This window comes from Macrobrachium rosenbergii, chromosome 55 (genome assembly GCF_040412425.1).
Source record: "Macrobrachium rosenbergii isolate ZJJX-2024 chromosome 55, ASM4041242v1, whole genome shotgun sequence".
NCBI classification, from domain to species: Eukaryota; Metazoa; Arthropoda; class Malacostraca; order Decapoda; family Palaemonidae; genus Macrobrachium; species Macrobrachium rosenbergii.
The window spans coordinates 55,425,571-55,447,557 of NC_089795.1; the positions used below are offsets into that span (position 1 = coordinate 55,425,571).

Below are 21,987 nucleotides of genomic sequence, written 5' to 3' on the forward strand. Positions count from 1 at the left end.
GAGTTTATGAAACAAGTACACTTTAATTTTAAATTCTCAATATGTACGAAGTACACAGTGCTTTAAGTGGGATGTGATGTCTGAGCTCTTCAGCAACCTACCACATTAGAATGAAAAAGTTGTTTATGGGCACCACCAGTAAGCTTTAAATACGTACAGGTATTTCTGGTTTCTCTGGCTTTTAAAAAGTTTTAGAATGGGTCACACTTCTGAAGCGTGTGGATCTGTAAACCTAAATATGTTTTATGTCTGTCCCCAAGTACAAATGGTAGTTAATTATAGGAAAACAGTGCTGTTTAGTATATGTATGTATATATATATATATATATATATTATATATATATATATATATATATATATATATATATATATATATATGAAATATATACAGGCAGTCCCCGGTTAACGGCGACCTGGTTTTATGGCGCTTGTCTAGCGATGAAAATCGGCAATTTTTGGTGCTGAAAATCACCAATTTCTGCTTATCAGCGCCGATAATTGGGTATTGGCGCCGATACATGCCTAACAGAAGTGCCGATAACTGAAAATCGGCATTTTGTCGTCGATAAGCACCGAAATTTGCTGAAAAAGTGTGAAAATCGCTGATTTTCGGTTAGCGGCAATTTTCGGTTATCATCACTTCTCAGAACAGAACCCCCGGATAACCGAGGACTGCCTGTATATGTTATATATATATACATATATATATATATATATATATATATATATATATATATATATATATATATATATATATATATATATATATATATAATATATATAAAATATATATAATACATATAATATATATATACACACATATAAATATATATACTGATATATATATATATATAAATATATATACTATATATATATATATATATATATATATATATATATATATATATATATATATATATATATATATATATATATATATATATATATATATATATATATATATATATATATATATATATATATATATATATATATATATATATATATAGTGCAGCATAAGTAATGCCCTTTGTTTAAGTGGAACAAAATTATAGCCTTTTTGATTATCCTTTATTTTTTCGAACATGAATGCATTGCCACAGGTTAATAGAGGTATTATTCGGTTTAATAATGCGGCATAAGTAACGCCCTTTTTAGTTTTATATCTTATAATGTATATTTTTTCTTTATTATTTTCTTTAATTAATTTGCTAAATCTTCATTTCTTCAGATATTTTATACAACCATGAGATTAACAAAGGAACAGGGAGTAAAAGCAATTCAATTGAACTATCAAAACAATAAAAATGGTGCTGAAACCGCAAGATTGTTATCAGCTGAATTTAACATCCCAAGGGTGCAAAGCCAAAATATCATTTGTATTGAACATTATTAAACTGAATAAGCATTATATTAATTTTGTTAATATATTATATTAATCTATTAACCTGTGGCAATACATTCATGTTCTAAAAAATAAAGGGTAATCAAAAAGGCTTTAATTTTGTTCCACTTAAACAAAGGGCGTTACTTATGCCGCACCCTGTATATATACAATATAATATATACAGTATGTATACACACTATATATCACATATATATACACATATATATATTGGTTCTCTTGGGACAACAGTGGAGAACGATGTGATGACCTGTCAATGGTGCTTCGCTGCTGGTGCATTTATGCTGACATTGGAATTCGCTCAGTTGTGACAGCGGAGTTATTTGATCATGGTCCGAGCACATGGAAACGGCATGATAGAATGTTGAACTGATGTGCCAGAAGTGCCCAGGTTCCGGTGGGGTATGTGCGTGTGTGTGTTTGATCTCCCATGAGATATTATGAGAGGAACAGTGACTCTCACGGGGGAGACTGCCTCGATCTGGAGTGGCTGATATGTGTTTTTAGCCTGGTGTAGTGCTTGAAGAAACTGCCACTATGAAGATACATTACTTATGGCCACAGAAAAAATACATTATTCATGGCCATAGACAAAATACATTATTCATGGCCATAGAAAAAAGTAAATGAGATTGCCCAGCGACATTTAAATATTTTCCAGACTTTAGAGGGAAAACCTGTCGGTTGAGAAGTAGTGAAACCAATCGATGTCTACATAATGAATTTTCCCATTTGTGCATTTTTCTGTTTTGAATATGTACATTCATTAACACCATTTCAGGTTTTAATATAATGATATGTTTCTTTCAACAGGAATTCTCGAGTATTTGGAAGTGGTGTTTTTACTCTTACATACCATATGACTGCTTACTTTGGTCTTGAATAAATATGACCATATTACTGTATTTGATGACAAGGGTGTTATTCACAGTATTGCTTGGTATAGAATTGTTAATAGGCTTGTGTGTGAAGCAGTATTTCCTTTACTTATGTTTTCCATTGATAGGGGGTGTGAAGCACTTGGATCTTACGGATTTGTAGTGACAAGTGTATCCAAAAAAAACCGCAAAGAATTTGAGAAGTTAAGAGGGCATTGTGGCTATTACAATTACATATATACATATATATACATACATATATATATATATATATATATATATATATATATATATATATATATATATATATATATATATATATATATATATATATATATATATATATATATATATATATATATATATTATATATATATATATGTACAGAAAGTCCCCTGTTTCTGACGGTTCCGTTCAGAAATTCGAGGATTCTGACGCTTTTCAAATATATTCATCAGAAATTATTTCTGGCTTACGACGCATGTTCCGGGGTTATGACGCTTTCCACGATCCGACGGAAGAAATATGGCCCCAAAATGGCAGAATAATCATAATTTGAAGGTTTTTTTTGATGTAAAACTCAATAATAATGCAGTTTACATCGTTTTCAATGCACCCAGAGCATTAAAAGTAAGGTTTTCTTATGATTTTTGACGATTTTCGACGATGTTCCGGCTTACGACGATTTTCGGTTACGACGCCAAGCAAGAACAGAACCCATGTCAGAAACCGGGGACCGCCTGTATATACATTTATATATACATATATACACATATTATATACATATTATTATATGTGAATATTCTGTAAAAGTAATGTGTTCGGTATTTTTTGATAGGTTGTTTTTATTTTTATATGATTTTTCTTTCAGATATCTCATGTACTGCAAAGTGTAATGAGGTGATTTTGTACTGTGTGTATTGTTGTGCAATGCTTATATATGTTATGTATCCTTTTGTGTCTGTAATATATTATGTTTTGTGGGAGATGGAGTTTCAGATTCTGTAAAGAGAGCTATTTTTGTGACCAGATCAGATAAGATCATCCTGTGGTCATATTTGCACAGCTGTGTGCCTAACCGCACAAGAAATGGGTATGTGAGAGGGCACTCATGTTATCTTTGATAAGGGATGACAGGTTGATAGCCGAGACTTGTTCAGAGACCTGTCTTTGTTTAAACAATTGTAGAGGCAGGAAGTTGGCTGCCAATCATTCAGATAAGGGGCAAAACATACATTGCTTTCTGAGTCAAAGAATAAATCCAAGAATAGACTGTTTATCTGAGTCAAAGAATAAATCCAAGAATAGACTGTTTATTCTATAGAAGAAGAAATTTTGTATTCTGTTTATTCCAGTATAGAGAGAGGTACTCAGTTTATTCTCAGATTCTGTCAGTGTACCCTCTTTCTTTAAATGACTAACTGGCAACCCAGGTTTGGAGTCATAGCAGGCATTAGTGAACCAAAAGTAGTTAGTTAGAATATGGAGCTGGTAGGATAAGGTGGTAATGGTAATCTCTCTCTCTCTCTCTCTCTCAACCCATCCTTATATAGAAGGGTGTAAAGCTATGGTCACTCTCCCACAAAACCTGTAAGTTTTGTGAATGGTTAAAAATACTTGCATTGTAAAGTGTATTTACTGAGGAATAAGGAGTTGTGTAATGGATTGTAGAGAAGAGTAAGGTAATGTGTTATTTGCTTGTTTTTCACCATGGTAAAAATTTGAGGTTATTTTGGTAAAAAGTTAATTTGTGAATTTGGTAAGAGGTGAATATGATCTTTTAAAAAGTGGATGCAACCTTTTTGAGAGATACATATAATCTTTAAACAGATTTTGTCTTAGTGAAACTGCTGTTGGTATACTTTCTGCTGCATATTAATTTTTAATATGTCCTTGTTTTCATATTATTCTTATGTGATCATGTGTTGATAATTTCACAGTGTTACCCAAAATTATGTGTTGATACTTTAACACTGAATACTTGTGCTGATTTCCATTTCTTGAGATTTCTTTTTCAAATTTGGAATAAATCTTAATAGTTTGAATTTTGCTCTGTTAGCTTAATTTCTTGATAAATTAAAGTTTTGTGAATTAAACTTGCTTAAAAATTAATTAAATCTTACATTGCTATCAAGTAATAGTAAATCTTTTTGAGATTATGAACTCTAATTATAACTTTTGAACTTAAAAATAAATTTGTTTGTTTAAAGTTTTAAAAGCACATCTGACCAACAGTAATTAGAGATATTTGTGTAAGTGTACAAGGTAAGTGATATATCTGTAACATTCTCCTTTGATTTTATCGAAGTGAATTAGAACCAGGGAAACAATTATAGTGTTTGATGGAGTGATGCCCTTTTTCCCCTAGTTTATTTGTTTATTAACAGTTATTACCTCACCCATAACTTGATAAACTTGCATTGATTTTTCAAGTTTTAAGCAAGTTTTAAGGGATCACTGTTACCTTTAGAGTGTTCAGTTGTAATATTATTGTTATGTTTCAGGTATCTGGCTGAAGTGAGGCAAATTTTGGTTTTAATATTTGTGTAATAACCAGGTACCTCATCACTTCATGACAATATATATATATATATATATATATATATATATATATATATATATATATATATATATATATATATATATATATATATATATATATCTTGAATACATATACAGTACATATATACATATATACATACATATACATACACACACACACACACACATATATATATATATATATATATATATATATATATATATATATATATATATATATAATAATGAATGAATTTTATCACAACACCATGATTCATATACAAGCATTAAGCTACAATTGCCCTGTAATATCCATTTTGCCCTACCTCATAAATAATATATTTGCATATATGTTACCTGAAAGGGAATTTTTTAGTTGACAATAAGTTTGTTGTCTCAAGGTTTAAGGTGCCACTGTAGTCCTGAGTTCTTGTTCTTCCCTGGTTCAAGCCCACGAGATGACGAACTTATCATCAACTAAAAAATTCCCCTTCAGGTAACACATATGAAAATATATTATTTCCAAGGTAGAGCAAATCAGATGTTAAAGGACATTTGTAGCTTAATGCTTGTATATGGATCAAGGTGGTGTGATAAAATTCATTATATAATATAAATATATATTATATATATATATATATATATATATATATATATATATATATATATATATATATATATATATATATATTTATATATATATATATATATATATATATATATATATATATATATATATATATTTATATATATATATATATATATATATATATATATATATATATATATATATATATATATATATATATATATATATATATATATTTCTAAATAAATAAAAATGGATGTATGTATGTGTGTATGTGCTTATTAATTACTCTGAAACGCATTGAGCAATTTCAACCAAACTTGGTATACATATGACTTACTATCTGGAAAAGAATACTATGGGGGTAAGACATCACTAGCACCAAAGGGCACCTAAGGGGGGGAAGAGCTTCCCTGATACGGGGCTGGTTCTGCCTGTAAAAGGGGCTGGTAATGCCCATCAATTTAGTAACTTTATGAATTTATCATACCTAATTTCAGTATACATATGACTACTATCTGGAAAAGAATACAGTGGGGGTAAGGCATCAATGGCACCAAAAGAGGTGGGGGTTGGGAAGAGGGTGACAGAGAGAGATTGAGAGGGACAGGAAGTGAGAGAGTAGAGTAGAGGGGTGTTAGGGAGAAGGGAGAGAGAGTAGAGGGGTGTTAAGGAGAAAAGAGAGAGAGAGAGAGAGAGAGAGAGAGAGAGAGAGAGAGAGAGAGAGAGAGAGAGAGAGAGAGAGAGAGAGAGAGAGAGAGAGAGAGAGAGATATAATATGAACCGCTTGACTATTGGCACAATTTTTAAGAATAAAGATAGAATCATGGAACACGTGGAAAGTGCTGTGCCAATGCAGTCAACAATTATAAGTAGAGAAGGGGGAGGGTGGCATAATAAATGGAAAAACTTTTGGGTATCTGCATGGAATGCCAGAGACAAAGGTCTGAACTGCTTAGACTCATGCTGATTTAAGAAAAAGCTAAAAGCCTTTTCAATGACTTAAAGGCTAAGGCTGGTGAAACCTCTGCAGATGAATTATTTGCTGCAAGTCATGGATGGTTTCATCGTTTCAAAAAAATGCACTAAGGCATCCGTTAGCAGCAGCCAAAAAATGTCCCAAGATACTCAAGGAAATAACTGAAAAGGAGGGTTATATCCCTCAGCAAATTTTTAATATCGACGAGACAAATACAATTCACATGCTCCAAAGCCAGTCTTTTTGATTGCCTTGGCATCAGGAGTTCAGATTAGCAAACTGCCTCCTGGCCCAGTATTCCTGGCCAAGAATGAAGACCCTTTAAAGAGAAAATCCCCTATTGTGATAAAGGAACTCAGTATTTTGGATAAAACATTATGCCTGGTTCAAGCACTCAAAGTTTACCTAGATGTCACAACAAACATCCCAGATGGTTGGCCTCCCTACACCCTAGCCCAAACAAACCAATCTCTCTATACAGGCTGAGAATTATTTTAGCATCCTAATCAAAAAGTCAGACCCTCTCTCCTTTCTGAAGTTGCATGACATCTGGAAGGTGAGTATGTTGTTGGTTTTCTCCAATTTTTCTTTTGAAGAAGTCTCTAAGTGTGCAGGGCTGTCATTAGAGGTAGTATAGTATCCATGATCTCAACCATATGAACTTTATTTGCTGCTTTGTGCATTGCTTGCAAAAAATCTAGTTATCTGGAACTCTAAACTGTTTAAACTATTGCCATAAGAGTGATGGTCATGCTGAGATATTGCCAGTATAGGTGCAATAACCCCACAGCCAGACCCGACATAATTAGGTAGGTCACCTTAGAACCACTAGAGATAATACATACATATATAGGTTCATGTGTTGTTTCCTGTTCTTTATTGCCAAACCCTAATGGGTATCCAGAGTAAAGAAAATGGCTGATAATCCGTGACTTTATGTTGGATCGAAATGTTATCTGGGTTGTTGGGATTTATTTATCGGGTAGAAATAAAAATAAATATCTGTAAATTCTTTGCTAAATATTACACAAAACTCATAAGAGCACAGATGCTGAATGAAAGAAGCAGTAACCTTGAAATTCAGTGCAAGAACTCCATATATCCTCTGGTTACTTATTTTAATTCAGCAGTATGACTAAATGATTGCCAATACATTTACATATTCTATTCAAGAAAGATGCAAACGAATATAGGAAGGGTAAGGAAAATGCCAATTTGACACACACCTGCACTATAAGAGCAAAGATAAAGCAATGTCACACCCGCACTATAAGAGCAAAGATACAGCAATCTCATATGTGGTTATGTGAGTAAAGGACTTTCTATTAAGTCAGAATTATTCTCCACACAGGAAGGCTTGAAACATTTTTTACTTTCCATTAAATCAGAATTATGCTCTACAAAAGAAGACCCAAAAAATTCTTTTTCTCTTGCAAGTGACTTAGTTCTCAGTTATTTTCTAAATATACTGAGCAGCATATCATAAGTAAAACAAAAGGTTAGTATTCTATGATTGCACATTATTCAAAACTATTATGATATATATAATTCAACGTGCTTAATTTATCCATACTGAATGAATCATGTATGTACTTATGTATGTACTTCAAAACAAACATGCATAAATTCATTTTAGGAGTAAATATATGTACCTAACTGAATGACTCATATGGTAACTGAAGAGCTCAGACAATACACAGAATTCTGTTGGTCGATAATGATCTTGATACAGGTCAACCTGAAAAAGATCAAGAATCATTCAGTAAAATGACACTGACATATGAACATAAGGTGCTTCAAGTGTTCTCATATTGAATGCATATTCATCAGAGCTGTACATAATCACTCCAAAAAATATCTTATTACCTTAGGTTCATGCTTTGAAACAGGTATTAGAAGTGCAACATTCTTCCTAGCTTCTTCAACAGGAACAGGTAAAGTTTCCATAAGGTCTGAGTCCCACCACTGACTGGTACTTTGGCTGTAAATAAGAGGAGTTTTCATTACATGGGTAAAAAGATGAGTCTATAGGAAAAACTAATAAATGCTTATACTTTCTGGTCTTCTCATAAAAATATACCAAACAAAAACAGAATGATCTTTATACCTCAACAGACAGCTGGTGGTTTGCCCATCTGGGTAATGAAATAAATTAAGTAACAGTAATTAATAGCCTATCCTGATAGGTATTTTACAATGATCATTTACTTTAAAATAAATTTACATATTTAACTAAATAAGTAAATTATTTAAAAGATATATCAGCAAAATCATATATTTTAGAGATACGTCTACAAAAATATTTGGTTCTAAAAATATGTACAATACAGTACTATGCAGTAGAGCATACTAAAAACATAGCTGATTGCAGCAGTTCTACCAGCTTAAGTTTGCAATATATGTAAAATACACAAAACTCATAAAATATAAAAAAAGACCCCAAACACCTTCATGTTTGTTTTAGCATAAGGGTCAAAACAATACCACTTACTGAGCCTCCCCCAACCTCTCTCTCCCTCTATCTCTGGAAGAGAAGCTTTTAGTTCCAGTTTTAAACTCATTAACTCTTAGTTTAATATCTCAAATTCCTCCAAATCTATCAAAGGATTATGCTCTTTCGATTTTAACCAAGATGTTGTAATGGCTAGTTTTCATGTAACCTCTCTTTTCTTGAATATCCCATTAAAAGATACAACTGACATTATTCTTAATAATATATGTGAAAACATGTAGTATCAACATTAGGGCTTAATAAAACCGACTTACAAAAATGGTTACAATTGGCTACTGCTGATGGCAGTTTTACTCTTGATGGTAAATTATATAATCAAATAGATGGAGTTGATATGGAAAATTAACTTGGACCTGTATGTGCAGATTGTTTCATGGGTTATTGTGAAAAGATGTGTATGTCTGATTGCCCTAGTGCTTTCAAACCTTTGTATTATCATAGGTACGTGGACAACACTGTACTTGTGTTTAAGGAACTATGTCACATGTATTTGTTTTATGAATATTTCAGTTCTCGTCACCCTAACATTTCTTTTACTTGTGAAACAGAACAGGATAATAAGTTGTCATTTTTAGATGTTCACATATGAAGAAATAACAGCAAATTTGCAACCTCTGTTTACAAGTTTACAAGAAAAGTACTTTTACTGGCTTGGGATTAACTTACCTCAGTTTTCACCAAAGTTGTATAAACTGAATATGTACTATAATAAATAAAGCTCACATTGTTTGTTGTGATTTTAAATTTGTTCATCAAGACATGGTTTTCCTCCAGAGTTATCTGCCTCAGTTACAGAATTTTGGAACACACAGGTCTTTCTGTTAGAACAAGGTTTCCTCTTTCAAAACCACCTTTTTCAACCATAAAGGAACACAGTTTGGCACAAGACCATAACATTCACTGACCTGGATTTTAAAGTACAGTACTGTCTTTTTGTTCAAATAGACTGGATCTTCTAATTTTAGAGAGTCACTGGTTATTGAGAGGATGAAACCAGAACTGAACAACTTGTCTGGTATTCAACTAGCAATTGTGTAATTCTTAGTAGGTAGCAAAACACCATTAGACATTTTACTTTGTGTGTGGTAGTTTGTTTGCATTTTAACTTTTTTTCATGTTTGAGTTTTTTACTTTCATATTTTCATGATTCATTTTTGGTTTGTACTTGCTACTCTTTTTATGTTTTGTTAGCTTTTTACTTAAGGTTTTATTATGACAATTTATTAATTTTATTGTAATTTCAGTGATTTTTACCTTTGTCAATTTTTCAGCCTGATGATGAGGTTATATACCTCGAAAGCTCGTGAAATAAAGAATGTTTTAACTGGCCTTGGCAATATTATTTATACATACATACATACATACATATACATACATGCATACATACACACACACATACATATAGTGAATCATCGCTTTAACAGACTAATAGGGGGGAAGGTCATCTGTTAAAAGCCCGATTGTCCGTTAAAGTGAACTTTATTTTTTTCATGTCCTAACTGATGTTTATCGGTAGGCTAGCCTCAGCCTAGGTGCGAGATAACCACAGCATACAAGGAGATTCACATTATGAAATAAACTGATAATAAAGGTAATAAAACCATTTTCACCTTATATATTATTGGCATAACTTCATAATAAATAGCCTATTCAAGAAATCAATGAAATCAGCTTTTATCTATGAGAGGCCAGCTGACAAAACATAAACATCCAGTTATTTGGTTGTGTTCACAGCAACCTTTATCTTTCGGTAACCTTTCAAAAATTTTATTGGTAGTGTAATTATGGTATTACTGTAATAACATTTAGGATAACAATATATTCATTTTTAATTAAAAATTCATTATCATTCTAATGGTAAATGCAGTCATTCAAACAATAATTATCGTACATTACTGTATTGCTGTTTGTGGTTGGCGATGAAATGTAAATGTAATAAAACCACTTTTACCTTATATATTATTGGCATATCTTCATAATAAATAGCTTATTCGAGGAATAATTCCATATCAATGAAATCAACTTTTATCTATGCAAGGCCAGCGGACAAAATGTAAACGTCGAATTATGGTAGCGCTCACAGCAACATTATCTTTCAGTATCCTTTCAAAATTTTAATGGTAGTGTAATTACAGTAGTAATAACATTTAGGAAAACATAATTCCCCTTTGGGTAACATATTATTTCCGAGGTAAAGCAAACTGGATATTAAAGGACATTTGAAGCTTAATGTTTATATATATATATATATATATATATATATATATATATATATATATATATATATATATATATATATATATATATATATATATATATATATATATATATATATATATATATATATATATATTTATATACTGTATAATATATATATATATATATATATATATATATATATATATATATATATATATATATATATATATATATATATATATATATATATATATATATATATATATATATATATATATATATACACATATATACAGGCAGTCCCCAGTTATCAGCGGGGTTCCGTTCTGAAAGTGTGATGATAACTAAGATCACCAATAACCAAAAATTGGTGATTTTCAGTGGGTTTTTGGGGCTTATCAGTGCTGAACAGCGCAGATCTTCGGTTACTGGCGCCTCTTGTTAGGTATGTATCAGCACCAATACCCAATTATCGGTGCCGGTAAGCAGAAATTGGCGATTATCGGTGCTGAAAATTGCCGATTTTTGTCGTTAGACAAGCGCTGTAAAACCGGATCGCCGATAACCAGAGACTCCTTGTGTGTGTGTGTGCATGTGTGTGTATATATATATATTTTATATATATATAGATATTTTGCTGATACGTAGGGTGATCATGTGTATATTGTAGCTGGTGAGAGTGTGCTTTGGGATATTAGTTTATTGGAGAAGATGTAGTATGAAGGTGAGGTTTTAGCAGACGCAAAGGCATTTCTTAGGACAGTTAGTGAGAAAGGGTTATAATTTGCCTTATTCAGGTCTGGAGTTAGAGGGTAATTTGTTGGTGAGAAATATTAAATATAAGTTGAGGAGTAGTGAGAATAAAGAGGATATAACACAGTTTGTGGTGGGGTATTTTGTGAAATGACGTTGGGTGTTTAATTCTTGTATTGGAGGTCTTTTTTATCCCTAGTAGGTTTTTTTTAACGGTGCTTATGGGTTTGTTTACGAATTTCTTATGAATCGGGGCTTGCTTATAGGAATTTACTGGTAATATAGACGTATTAATGAGGTTTGTGGAGTTTTTTCCTTTCTTCAAAGAGTAAGACGGCGGAGGAAGTTGCAATTGCATTTTTTTCAATTGGTACATTTGCTGTTATGGAGTTCCACAACTGAGATGAAATATCAAATGATAAAACATTCTCTTGAGTAATGTTACGATGTGTGAGACCATACTTACAGTCGACTAAACTTGTAATTAAATACTGTACTACAGTAAATCAAGCAAAGCAAAAAAGAAAAATGGCAAACGCAAAACTGTGTTAAGAAACACAAACACACACGAACGCATTCACTATGTAGAGACAGTAACGTCAACATTGATGAATGACACTTGTAGATGGAAACACACACACACACGTGCATACAAGTAAAGCTTCCATGATATTGTGAAGTGAAATGAAAAATCAGTAATTCCAATAAAAAGAAAATGATCAACTACTTTTCTGTAGTATTCTTAAAATGAATTTGCTTTGGACAGTCATCACTGAGAAATGTTAAATGTAAGTCATCACTGTGAAATGCTAAATGTACTACAGATGTAAACACGGTGATTTACACAAACAGTTTCCGTGATGGGGCAAAATGAGTATAAATGAAATATACCATATACAGTATACTCGTGTATTATTCGATCTCTCATATCATGTGTCTCTTAAAATTTCATTCCCTAAACATGATTTCATCGTATACATGTCTCATGCGTCATGCAAGTTGCCTTTTTATTAGCCCCAATATCATTAGGTTAATCTTTTCCTCAGTAATCCCATCTTCTTGTTAAATGAATGAAAGTATAAATTAAGTGGTCTTTACTTACTAAATGAATTTCATTTTCATAACCATCTCTTATGATTAACAACCACTTACCAAAGAACTAACATAAACACCATCAGGTATGACATACACAAATGAATTAGGAAACAGCTGATTTGTGATTTTGAGGGATTTTACTTTGATGTGAAGTATGCTAGTACAAAGTATGTTAGTTTACCTTTGTATACCCACTTTACATTTCTGCACAAAAAAAAATTCAAGTAATACATTCATTTCTTTTAGCAACTAAAAAATTATTCTCCTAATTCTTTCACTAGTAGCCTCAATCAGCTGATTCTGAGAACATACACATTCTCAATGCAAATGGCAGATGATTGGTTTTTTTATGCATATTATGACAATGATATGACATAATTTTTTTTATGCATATTATGACGATGATATGACATAATGATAATACTACATTACAAATGGATTCAATAAGTAAAATATCAGTTTCATTACCATAACCTTTATCTTAAATACAGATGCAATAACCTATTGACTTATGCACCTGGGTCAATAGTTCACACATACACATTTTGTATCTCGTGTATGGTAATACAATATGGTAACAACTGATAAGAAAGTTGATGTACAAAAATACATTAATGGTGACAAAACCATGGTAGGCTGTGGGTAAACACAGGTAGGCTACCTACCTATTGAAATATTACATTTACAAGAGAGAGAGAGAGAAAACTGAGTTACATTTTTCAAAGTGTATTTATGGAGAATATTTTTTACAAATATGAGGAAAAGAGATAGACAATTGCCTTCTGCATAAGTTTTCAGTTTAAAGCGTGGTGGTTATTGTTTATAACGATACTGAGTGTTTACAGTTACGTGGTATTGACAAAGTTCAGTGAGGAAGGGTACAGGATTGTCCTTGAAAGCACCTATCTGGAATTCACCATTATCTGATGGACTCTTGGCTCTATTAACCCGGATAATAGAATTATTGAATATTAGATATAAATATAAAAAACTGAAAAACCACTTTCCAATGGTTAACAATACTGCAAGGTTCTACGGAAATGTTGGTAACACTATAAACAATCTGAGAAAGGGTTGGGAGGGAGGAGGCCAGAAAAAGTTTCCAGGGTGAGGGGAAAGGTCGGATAGCTGGGCCCAACTGGAAGGGAGCGGTAATAACCCTGTTTAAAAAGTTAAGTATATTAGTTTAACCAGACCACTGAGCTGAGTAACAGCTCTCCTAGTGCTGGCCCGAAGGATTAGATTTATTTTACATGGCTAAGAACCAATTGGTTACCTAGCAACAGGACCTACAGCTTACTGTGGAATCCGAACCACATTATAACGAGAAATGAATTTCTATCACCAGAAGTAAATTCCTCTACCCCTGTTTAAAGCAATAAGAATGCAGAACAGAGGTTGTTGATGATGGTGGGTGGCCAAGGCAGGAGTTTCTTGGGATGGGAAGAGGGTGGAAACATAGATGGGTGGAGAGGGGTAGGCAAAAATTTGACTTTGTTAGAGGTTTTTTTTTACGTTTTTAATTTATGCTTTTTTCATATTCTATTAAAGGGTATTACAATACTGTACTGAAACAATCACAGTATAATGAAATAATCAAGCAGTATGCAGAGAGAGAGAGAGAGAGGAGAGAGAGAGAGAGAGAGAGAGAGAGAACAACCAATATCAAACTAAGATAGAGCCTACTGTGCATAAATACAGCTTTTAACATGATTATGTTTTTACATATTATTAATGGATATTATGCTGTACTGTAACTGTAGTAAAATACAGTACAGGTAATCATGAGCAACACAAAGGAGAGAGGGTGGTATGAAAAGACACCTTCATACGCATATAGCATATAACAGACACAATATGCACACAAACACACAAATAACAGTAAACACACCTACCTTCCCTTTCTCCCCTATCATTTCTCATTTTCTATTTCTTGGTGTTTTGTCATACAGTAATATTCTCTGCATAAAATGATATACAAAATTATGAAAAACCAATAAAAATGACAAAGCAAAAGAGAGAGATAGAGACTGAAAGAGAGAGAGCTTTTTTTATTGTTATTGGCTTACAAGCATGATGTCACTTAACACGTCATCATATGCCACTTTGTTTATTGCTTTTAATTGTCTGATATGAATATGTCAACAGGTCAATAGCCTACGCAGAAGGTGTGGGGTGGCACATCACTCACGTTTTTTGTGTGCTTTTGCACCATTAGTGAGATGCATACATGATATCACATCTTTATGACTTTTTGCTTTTTAATGGCTGATAGACCTATATGTCATAAATAAATCTACATCTCTAACTGGATACATCTAGAAAGCGTCAATGCATGCAGTAACATAGAGTGTGTTCTCTCTCTGTACAGTCATGACTGATCAGTCACTGTTTTAAATGGTTCGCAAGTGTTTGCTGTAAGCAATATTCTCCCCAGAACATGGGGCATTCATTTCAGTGTCTGCAAGCATTGTAGATCCTGCTATTAATGTGTGTGTGTGTGTGTGTGTGTGTGTGTGTGTGTGTATGGCTCCACCTTTTCCTAAGAGGGTGAAGAATGTTCTAACTCTGCAGAGGAAACTAGGAATTGTCAGAAGAATCCAGGCTGGATAGTCTACACACATAAAATGACAAGTACTGCACAACACTGTAAAGTCAACCTTGCATTACATCAAGACTTCCCACAACAAGCTGAAGAAGTATGTGATGGACTTTGGGAAGATGTCCAGAAGTCAAGTCCACAAGATCTTGGCAAACGGCTGTCAAGGGGATATTGAGCAGTCAATCTTGATCTGGTTTTGTCAGCAAAGGTCTGCTGGCACGTACATGGTGCTGAGTTGAAGATTGCAGGCCTTCACGGGGTCGTGGACTTTAAGGCGTCCAAAGGCTAGTTGTTTCAGTTCAAGATTCGACATGGGGTTTTTAACAAGAAGGCTCATGGCAATGATTTGGATGCTTCCTGCTAGATGCTGCAAGAGCTGATGAAAAAAAGGTCTTATTTTACGGCAAATCTACATGAAACTGGTCTATTATATCACTCTTTACCCACTAATACCTTCGTGGATGAGAAGGGAAAGAATTTACCCAGTCAGAAGCTTTCTAAGCAAAATGCCTGCCTTGTTATGTGCAAATGCTGCTGGTAGCCACTGTTGCAACCAGTGGTAGTTGGACATGCAAAAGCAACCACACACCCTGCATGGGTTGATGGATAAGGTTCCCAGTGATTTGGTATCATTTAGCAAAAGCTTGGTTCACCTCTGAGATTGTAACTGACTGGTTCCGTAATCACTTTTGTAACAAGGTTGATCATCAGACAAAGAACCTTCGCACTGCTAAACATCGGGTGACTGCTTTGCTTCTCATGGGCAATGTGCCTGCACATCCTAATACAACCCAGTTGGTTGGTGATGAAGGTTTTATTACAGCCATACATTTGCCTCCTAATAAGACTGCACTCATTCAGCTGATGGACTAAGGGTCGTTGTTGCAACAAAATGCCTCCATACCAGAAGAAGTTACAGGAGGAGGTGATGGTAGCTTTGAAGGACAAGGAGAAGGAATAAGGCTTGGATACATGGGGATAATGAACTGGAGAATCTTCTAAGGTATTCACTGAAGTCTGCCATCTGCAACTTCACAGATGTTTGGGAGGATGTCACCCTACAGACCCAAGAGCATGCTTGGACCCATATGCTGAAGGACGAAGTGGGCATGATGGACTTCCAAGGGTTTGGAGTCGACATCTTCCATGCCTACCTTGTGACTGGAAGCGACTACATTCCCTTGCCACTGCTAGACATCGTGTGAAGGCTTTGCTTCTCGTGGACAATGTGCCTTTGCATCCTAATGCAACCCAGTTGGTTGGTGATGAAGGCGGTACAGTATTAGGGTCATTTATTTGCTTCCTAATAAGACTGCACTCATTCAGCCAATAGACCAAGATGTTATTGTTACAACAAAAAGTCTATACTGGAGGAAGTTCCTGGAGGAGGTGATGGTAGCATTGGAGGACAAGGAGGAGAAGGAACGGCTTGGATATATGGGGGAATGAACACTGGAGAATCTTGTAAGATGTTCGCTAAAGTCTGCCATCTGCAACTCGACATATGCTTGGAAGGACATCACCATACAGACCCCAGAGCATGCTTGGAACCATATGCTGGAGGGAGAAGAGGGCATGATGGACTTCCAGGAGTAAAAGTCTACAAATTCCGTGCTCAACTTGTGACTGGAGGCAACGACATTCCCAAGATGGTGTATGGGAGTGGCTGGATGACAACAGTGGCAATCTAGGCTTCCAACTTTTGTCTGACAGTGATACAGCTCCCACAGTTGCTGGTGGTGATGGGGAAGCCCCTGAAGAAGATGACGACAATGAGGAGGCTGCTTCCCAATGTGTGCCCTTGTACAAGTGCATATGCATGGTCATTTATATGTTTATCGAGACCATGGAGAACCACAATGTCAACCCTAACAACTGCCCTGCGCCTTGGACGTGGCTGCTTAAGTTCAAGAGTTTCAGCAGAATATCACTGCAAAGCAGAATTGTCATTTTTATCATCAAAGTACCTCGACAGCTTTTTCGGATCCTGAAATCCAAACCACCCAAGCCCATCACCATCTAATTCTTTGGGACTCAGCCATTCAGCTAGGAAACACAGGCAAGCATGTCTGCACGCTTTGCTCACATGCTGGGATCCTTCAGCCAAAAATCTGACATGGCCACCCCACTTTGATGAGCATGACCCTCTAGGCGACTCTATGCTTCTTCATGCCACTTTACCACTTAATGTCTCCTGGGAGTCACAGGATGCACAGGAAGATGCCTGTCTCAACAACACACTCATTCTGGTGGAGTGGGAAGAGGCTGAGGAGGACTAATAAAACTCTTCACCTTGACTTGAGTTGGGAACATCATTTAAAGAGAGCTGAAGCTCTCTGAATTATGTACCGCCTTTTACATTTGCAAAACTGATTCATAGTATTATCGATCAAGCAAGTAATGTCTATATTATACATGTAACATATTATTTATGCAAACTTTTTATAGTACTCTTTAGATATTGTCTATCAGAAATATTTTATTCGTATTCCTTGGAAATTTCAACTGTGACTGTAAGAGAGTATGAGATTGCAAATTAAATGACTTACAGGTGGCAAGGACGAACTCCCCTTGCAAGTGAATGATGTAGAAGATAGTCTGACTGTAGTTCCCATATAGGAAGAGAGGCATCCCACGGAAGATAAACACCAAGGAACAAATTGATAGCATTTTGCTTCTCTGTATCTGTAAATTGAAAGAAAATCACATTAAATAATGAACAGACATAATAAAAAATTATAACCTGCCCTCTACAGCGTTTTCGGGCAGAGTTTCGCACTTGAACAACTGAACAGTAAATTCCAAAGAAAAAATTATTTTCTTCTACTACAGATACAGATTTTTATCATTATTTTGCTTAAAAAATTTTTATTATTAATAAGCTGTTTACGAAATTGGCCAATAAAAACTTGTAATAAGATAAATGACCACAAGTTTCCATACCATGAAAACATCTGTTTGCTTTAATAAATAGATGAATTTTTTATGCATCCTCAAGTAAACATCTTTTTTGCTCTAATAAATGGAAGAATTTTTTATACATCCTCAAGTGACAGTCTTACATAAAGGCATAATTCCCTGCGTTTAGCTTTTTTTTTTTTTTTTATTTTTTTTAGTATTGTATTATTGGAGGCAATTGGTACATCAACTGCAATTGTGATGGGATCAGAGTATATATGAAGCATGTAATTTTTCATTTTTCTTTTGGAGCAAATTTCACTTGAGCTGTTGAAACTATTCACTTGCTTTTGTTTTCCTTACTACACAAAGGTTCTCATTCTTGCCAAAAGTAGAGATAAGGGAAAAAATGTCTTATACATAGACAGAAAAATTGATAAAAGCATTAATATCTTATATGGTGATTCTGATAAAATTCTACATTTAAGAAAACTGCAGTTTCATTAACTTTTATCTCTAGCAACAACCGACTATTTCTTCATCTTCAATGGAAAGGTTTACAAGCAAAATGATGGAGTTGCCACAGCATCCACTGGGCCCAACATTAGCTAATGTCTTTCCTGCATAGAAAAAGAGACTAATGGAAAGTTAGTCTCTCCAGATGTTGTTATGAGTTGTATTAATGGTGAGTTTCAAACAGAGGTTTATAAAAAGACAACTTGCACAGGACTCGCAACCAAATTTTCATCTTTTATACACATTGATTTTAAGAGGAACTTAAAAAAAGAAATTTAGTAACTAGGGCTATTCAGATTATTTTAGTTTACATTCTGAATTCTTGCATTTTCTTGCATCAAGGATATTCCATTTCTACATGGTTGCAGCATTAAATTAACAAGCAAGTTTATTGGTAAACATCCTCAAAAACTAAGAACATGTCCTCCAGAAATGACAGCAATCAAAGCTACTATTTCTTTCTTCTTTCCTTACATAGGTAAAGATAGTTTTTTCTTAAGAAACAAAATATCAAAATTACTATGGGAATTTTACTCTCAATCTCAGAGTTATATTCAGGCCAAAGAACTACAGTCATCTGTAGTCGACCGTAGTTATTGTAATGCAATTTATATTCAGAAATCAAAATGGCAGATTAGATACATGCCTCTGAACACTTACACCAATCGATTAAAACAAACAGGCAACATAACAAACAAGCATTTAGATCCATTCACGAGCATGCCTGCCTCCATGACCATCCTCTGAGTACTGACTCTTTTCTACATTAGTAAGTTGGTCTAGTGATGTGGAGCTTACCACAACTGAGACACTATATAACATTACAGAAAAATTAAAACTGTAACAATTAGCGGTCAGTTGTGAACTGTAGGTATAAAACTGTAACAATTAGCGGTCAGTTGTGAACTGTAGGTATAAGAAATGAGCAATGCTGTATCACCAAAACACTCAGCTGCTGTCACCTGCTGCAGTAAGTTGTAAACAATGTGTGGCACCGCCCTCATAGTTGCTCAATGAACTAATGGCAGCTGATTAAAAATAGTGTTGGATCAGAGGAGTTGCTGGACCACGGAGAACCTGATTAAAGAGGTCGAACTGTAGGTAGCTAACACCAGGTAGTTTTTAATAAACACTTGTTCCTTTTATTACTACTGGGCCGCTATTGCATAATACCCCCAGAATGCCTAAACTGCAGAACTTGCTCGATCTGCTTTTGCTTGTGGGGATGGCTCATAACCACCTGCCATGGGCCAGCCCCTGTAGGAATAAAGGAGAATCTAGTTGGTCACTGGGGATGTGTAAAATATGCAGTGTACTCCAGCAGCAAGTTTAAATGATGAAAGAGCTAAATTTAAGCTGTCTCTATGATTCATAGGTATCAGCAGGAGTATGGAAGGAGACTACATCATTCCGACAGAACTCTGGCAGTGTTTCCTTCCCTTTCCAAACAGAATTCACATTTGGGCCAATACTCCAAAAGCAGTGGATTCTAGGACCTCCCACTTCGAATCCGATGGAGACGAAGAGTCTTTCCTTGGGAGAGATGTCACTGATACCTAACATGAAATGGACATAGTGACTGAAATTTCCCTTCTGAATCCAGATCATCTTGGGAACAATCTTCTGTTTTACATGAGAGAAATACCTCAGATGACAATCTTGCCTCTCATGCAGCAACCAGATATTGAAGGGGACCTTGATAGGGTCCAACCAACTCTGTCTGAAGTGTCTGTACCTTCTATGGGGTACAGTGATTTGTCCAGGACTTCTATCCTGCCAGGTAGTGGTGATACAAGTGCCTTGGCTCGATCAGTTCATGCAGGCTTCCCTGATAGGGAAATTGTGGTTGCTGTACTTTCAGAATTCCTGGAGGAAATCATGAGCAGTATCAAGGATGTCCTTGCTACTGGACTTCAGTATATCTGAGAAGCTATCCATAATTCATAAAAGGAAAAGGAATCCAGGTAGTCCTGGACACAGAATTGGATGTAATGTGTAAAAATTTCTCTTTCTTTAAACCAGATAGAGAGGCTGCACAGTCTGCACAGACAGGGATTGGTTTCCTCACCAAAAAGCTTAGGTCATGGGTACAGGGGAAAAAAATCCTGAGGAAAAAAAGAAGTTGAATCAGTTGTCTAAATCCCTGTCGAAATCAGCATGGGTATTGAGACAGTCTACCCACTTTCAGAGCTCTGACTAGTAACAAAAATAAAACTAGGTAAGATTATAAAACCTCAAATCAGAATTCAGTATGGGCATCAATATCCACCACTGAGAATTTTACTGATAACCCTTGGCATGACACCTCAATGTGCATCCTTTTACCAGATGGAACAGACAGGCAGTCCCCACTTACTGGTGGCATCAATTAATGGCATTTCAGTTTTACAACACTGGTAAGCAGTTTACTGGTGTCAGTTAGTGGTTTATCAGCGTTGGTAAGCATTTTATCGGTGCGTAAGGCATCATGAACACCATTGCCATAATTATTGTGATGTTCCAGTTAATGAGGATTTTTGGTAACAACAATTTCTAGTTATCAACCCTTGGCTGGGAACAGAACCACCCCCTCTTTAACCAAGAACTGCCTGTACCTCACCAATGAAAGGACAACTATGACTGAGATTGAGCATGTCAATTTTGGGACAGAGCAGCCTTTCCCAATACTGAATGGTGCTTGGTCCCTCCTTCAATTAGAATTTAGAAATCGGCTAAAGAAGACAGTTATCCTGCCTAATAATATACCAGTGCAAGACATAGAAGCAACCTTTTCCCGGTTTAACAGAAAATATGGTGCAAAAATAATTTCAGAGAACCAATAACCTCTCTGGGAGGCCCAGCCTTCTGTCCCTTCACTCTTAAAGCAATGAATCATGTGAAGACAGAGAGTTAACGGCAGAAATAAAGCTACTTGTCTCTGCCATCAAAGTAGTCTCTGATAAGTCTACAAAGGAATGGGCAACACTTGTCCTTCCTTTTGAGAAAAAGAAAACCCCCATTAGACTTGGCTACCCAGTAAT

General features: G+C 34.7%; 1 protein-coding gene across 1 annotated transcript in view; it reads right to left on the reverse strand.

Annotated features, from left to right (window-relative positions):
• The window catches only part of FIG4 (polyphosphoinositide phosphatase FIG4), a 147,008-nt gene that overhangs the window by 22,582 nt on the left and 102,439 nt on the right, over positions 1-21,987 (reverse strand). Inside the window, 3 exon segments of the mRNA XM_067099669.1 lie at positions 8,045-8,130; positions 8,259-8,373; positions 18,103-18,238. Of these exon segments, the coding sequence (XP_066955770.1) occupies positions 8,045-8,130; positions 8,259-8,373; positions 18,103-18,238 (337 nt within the window).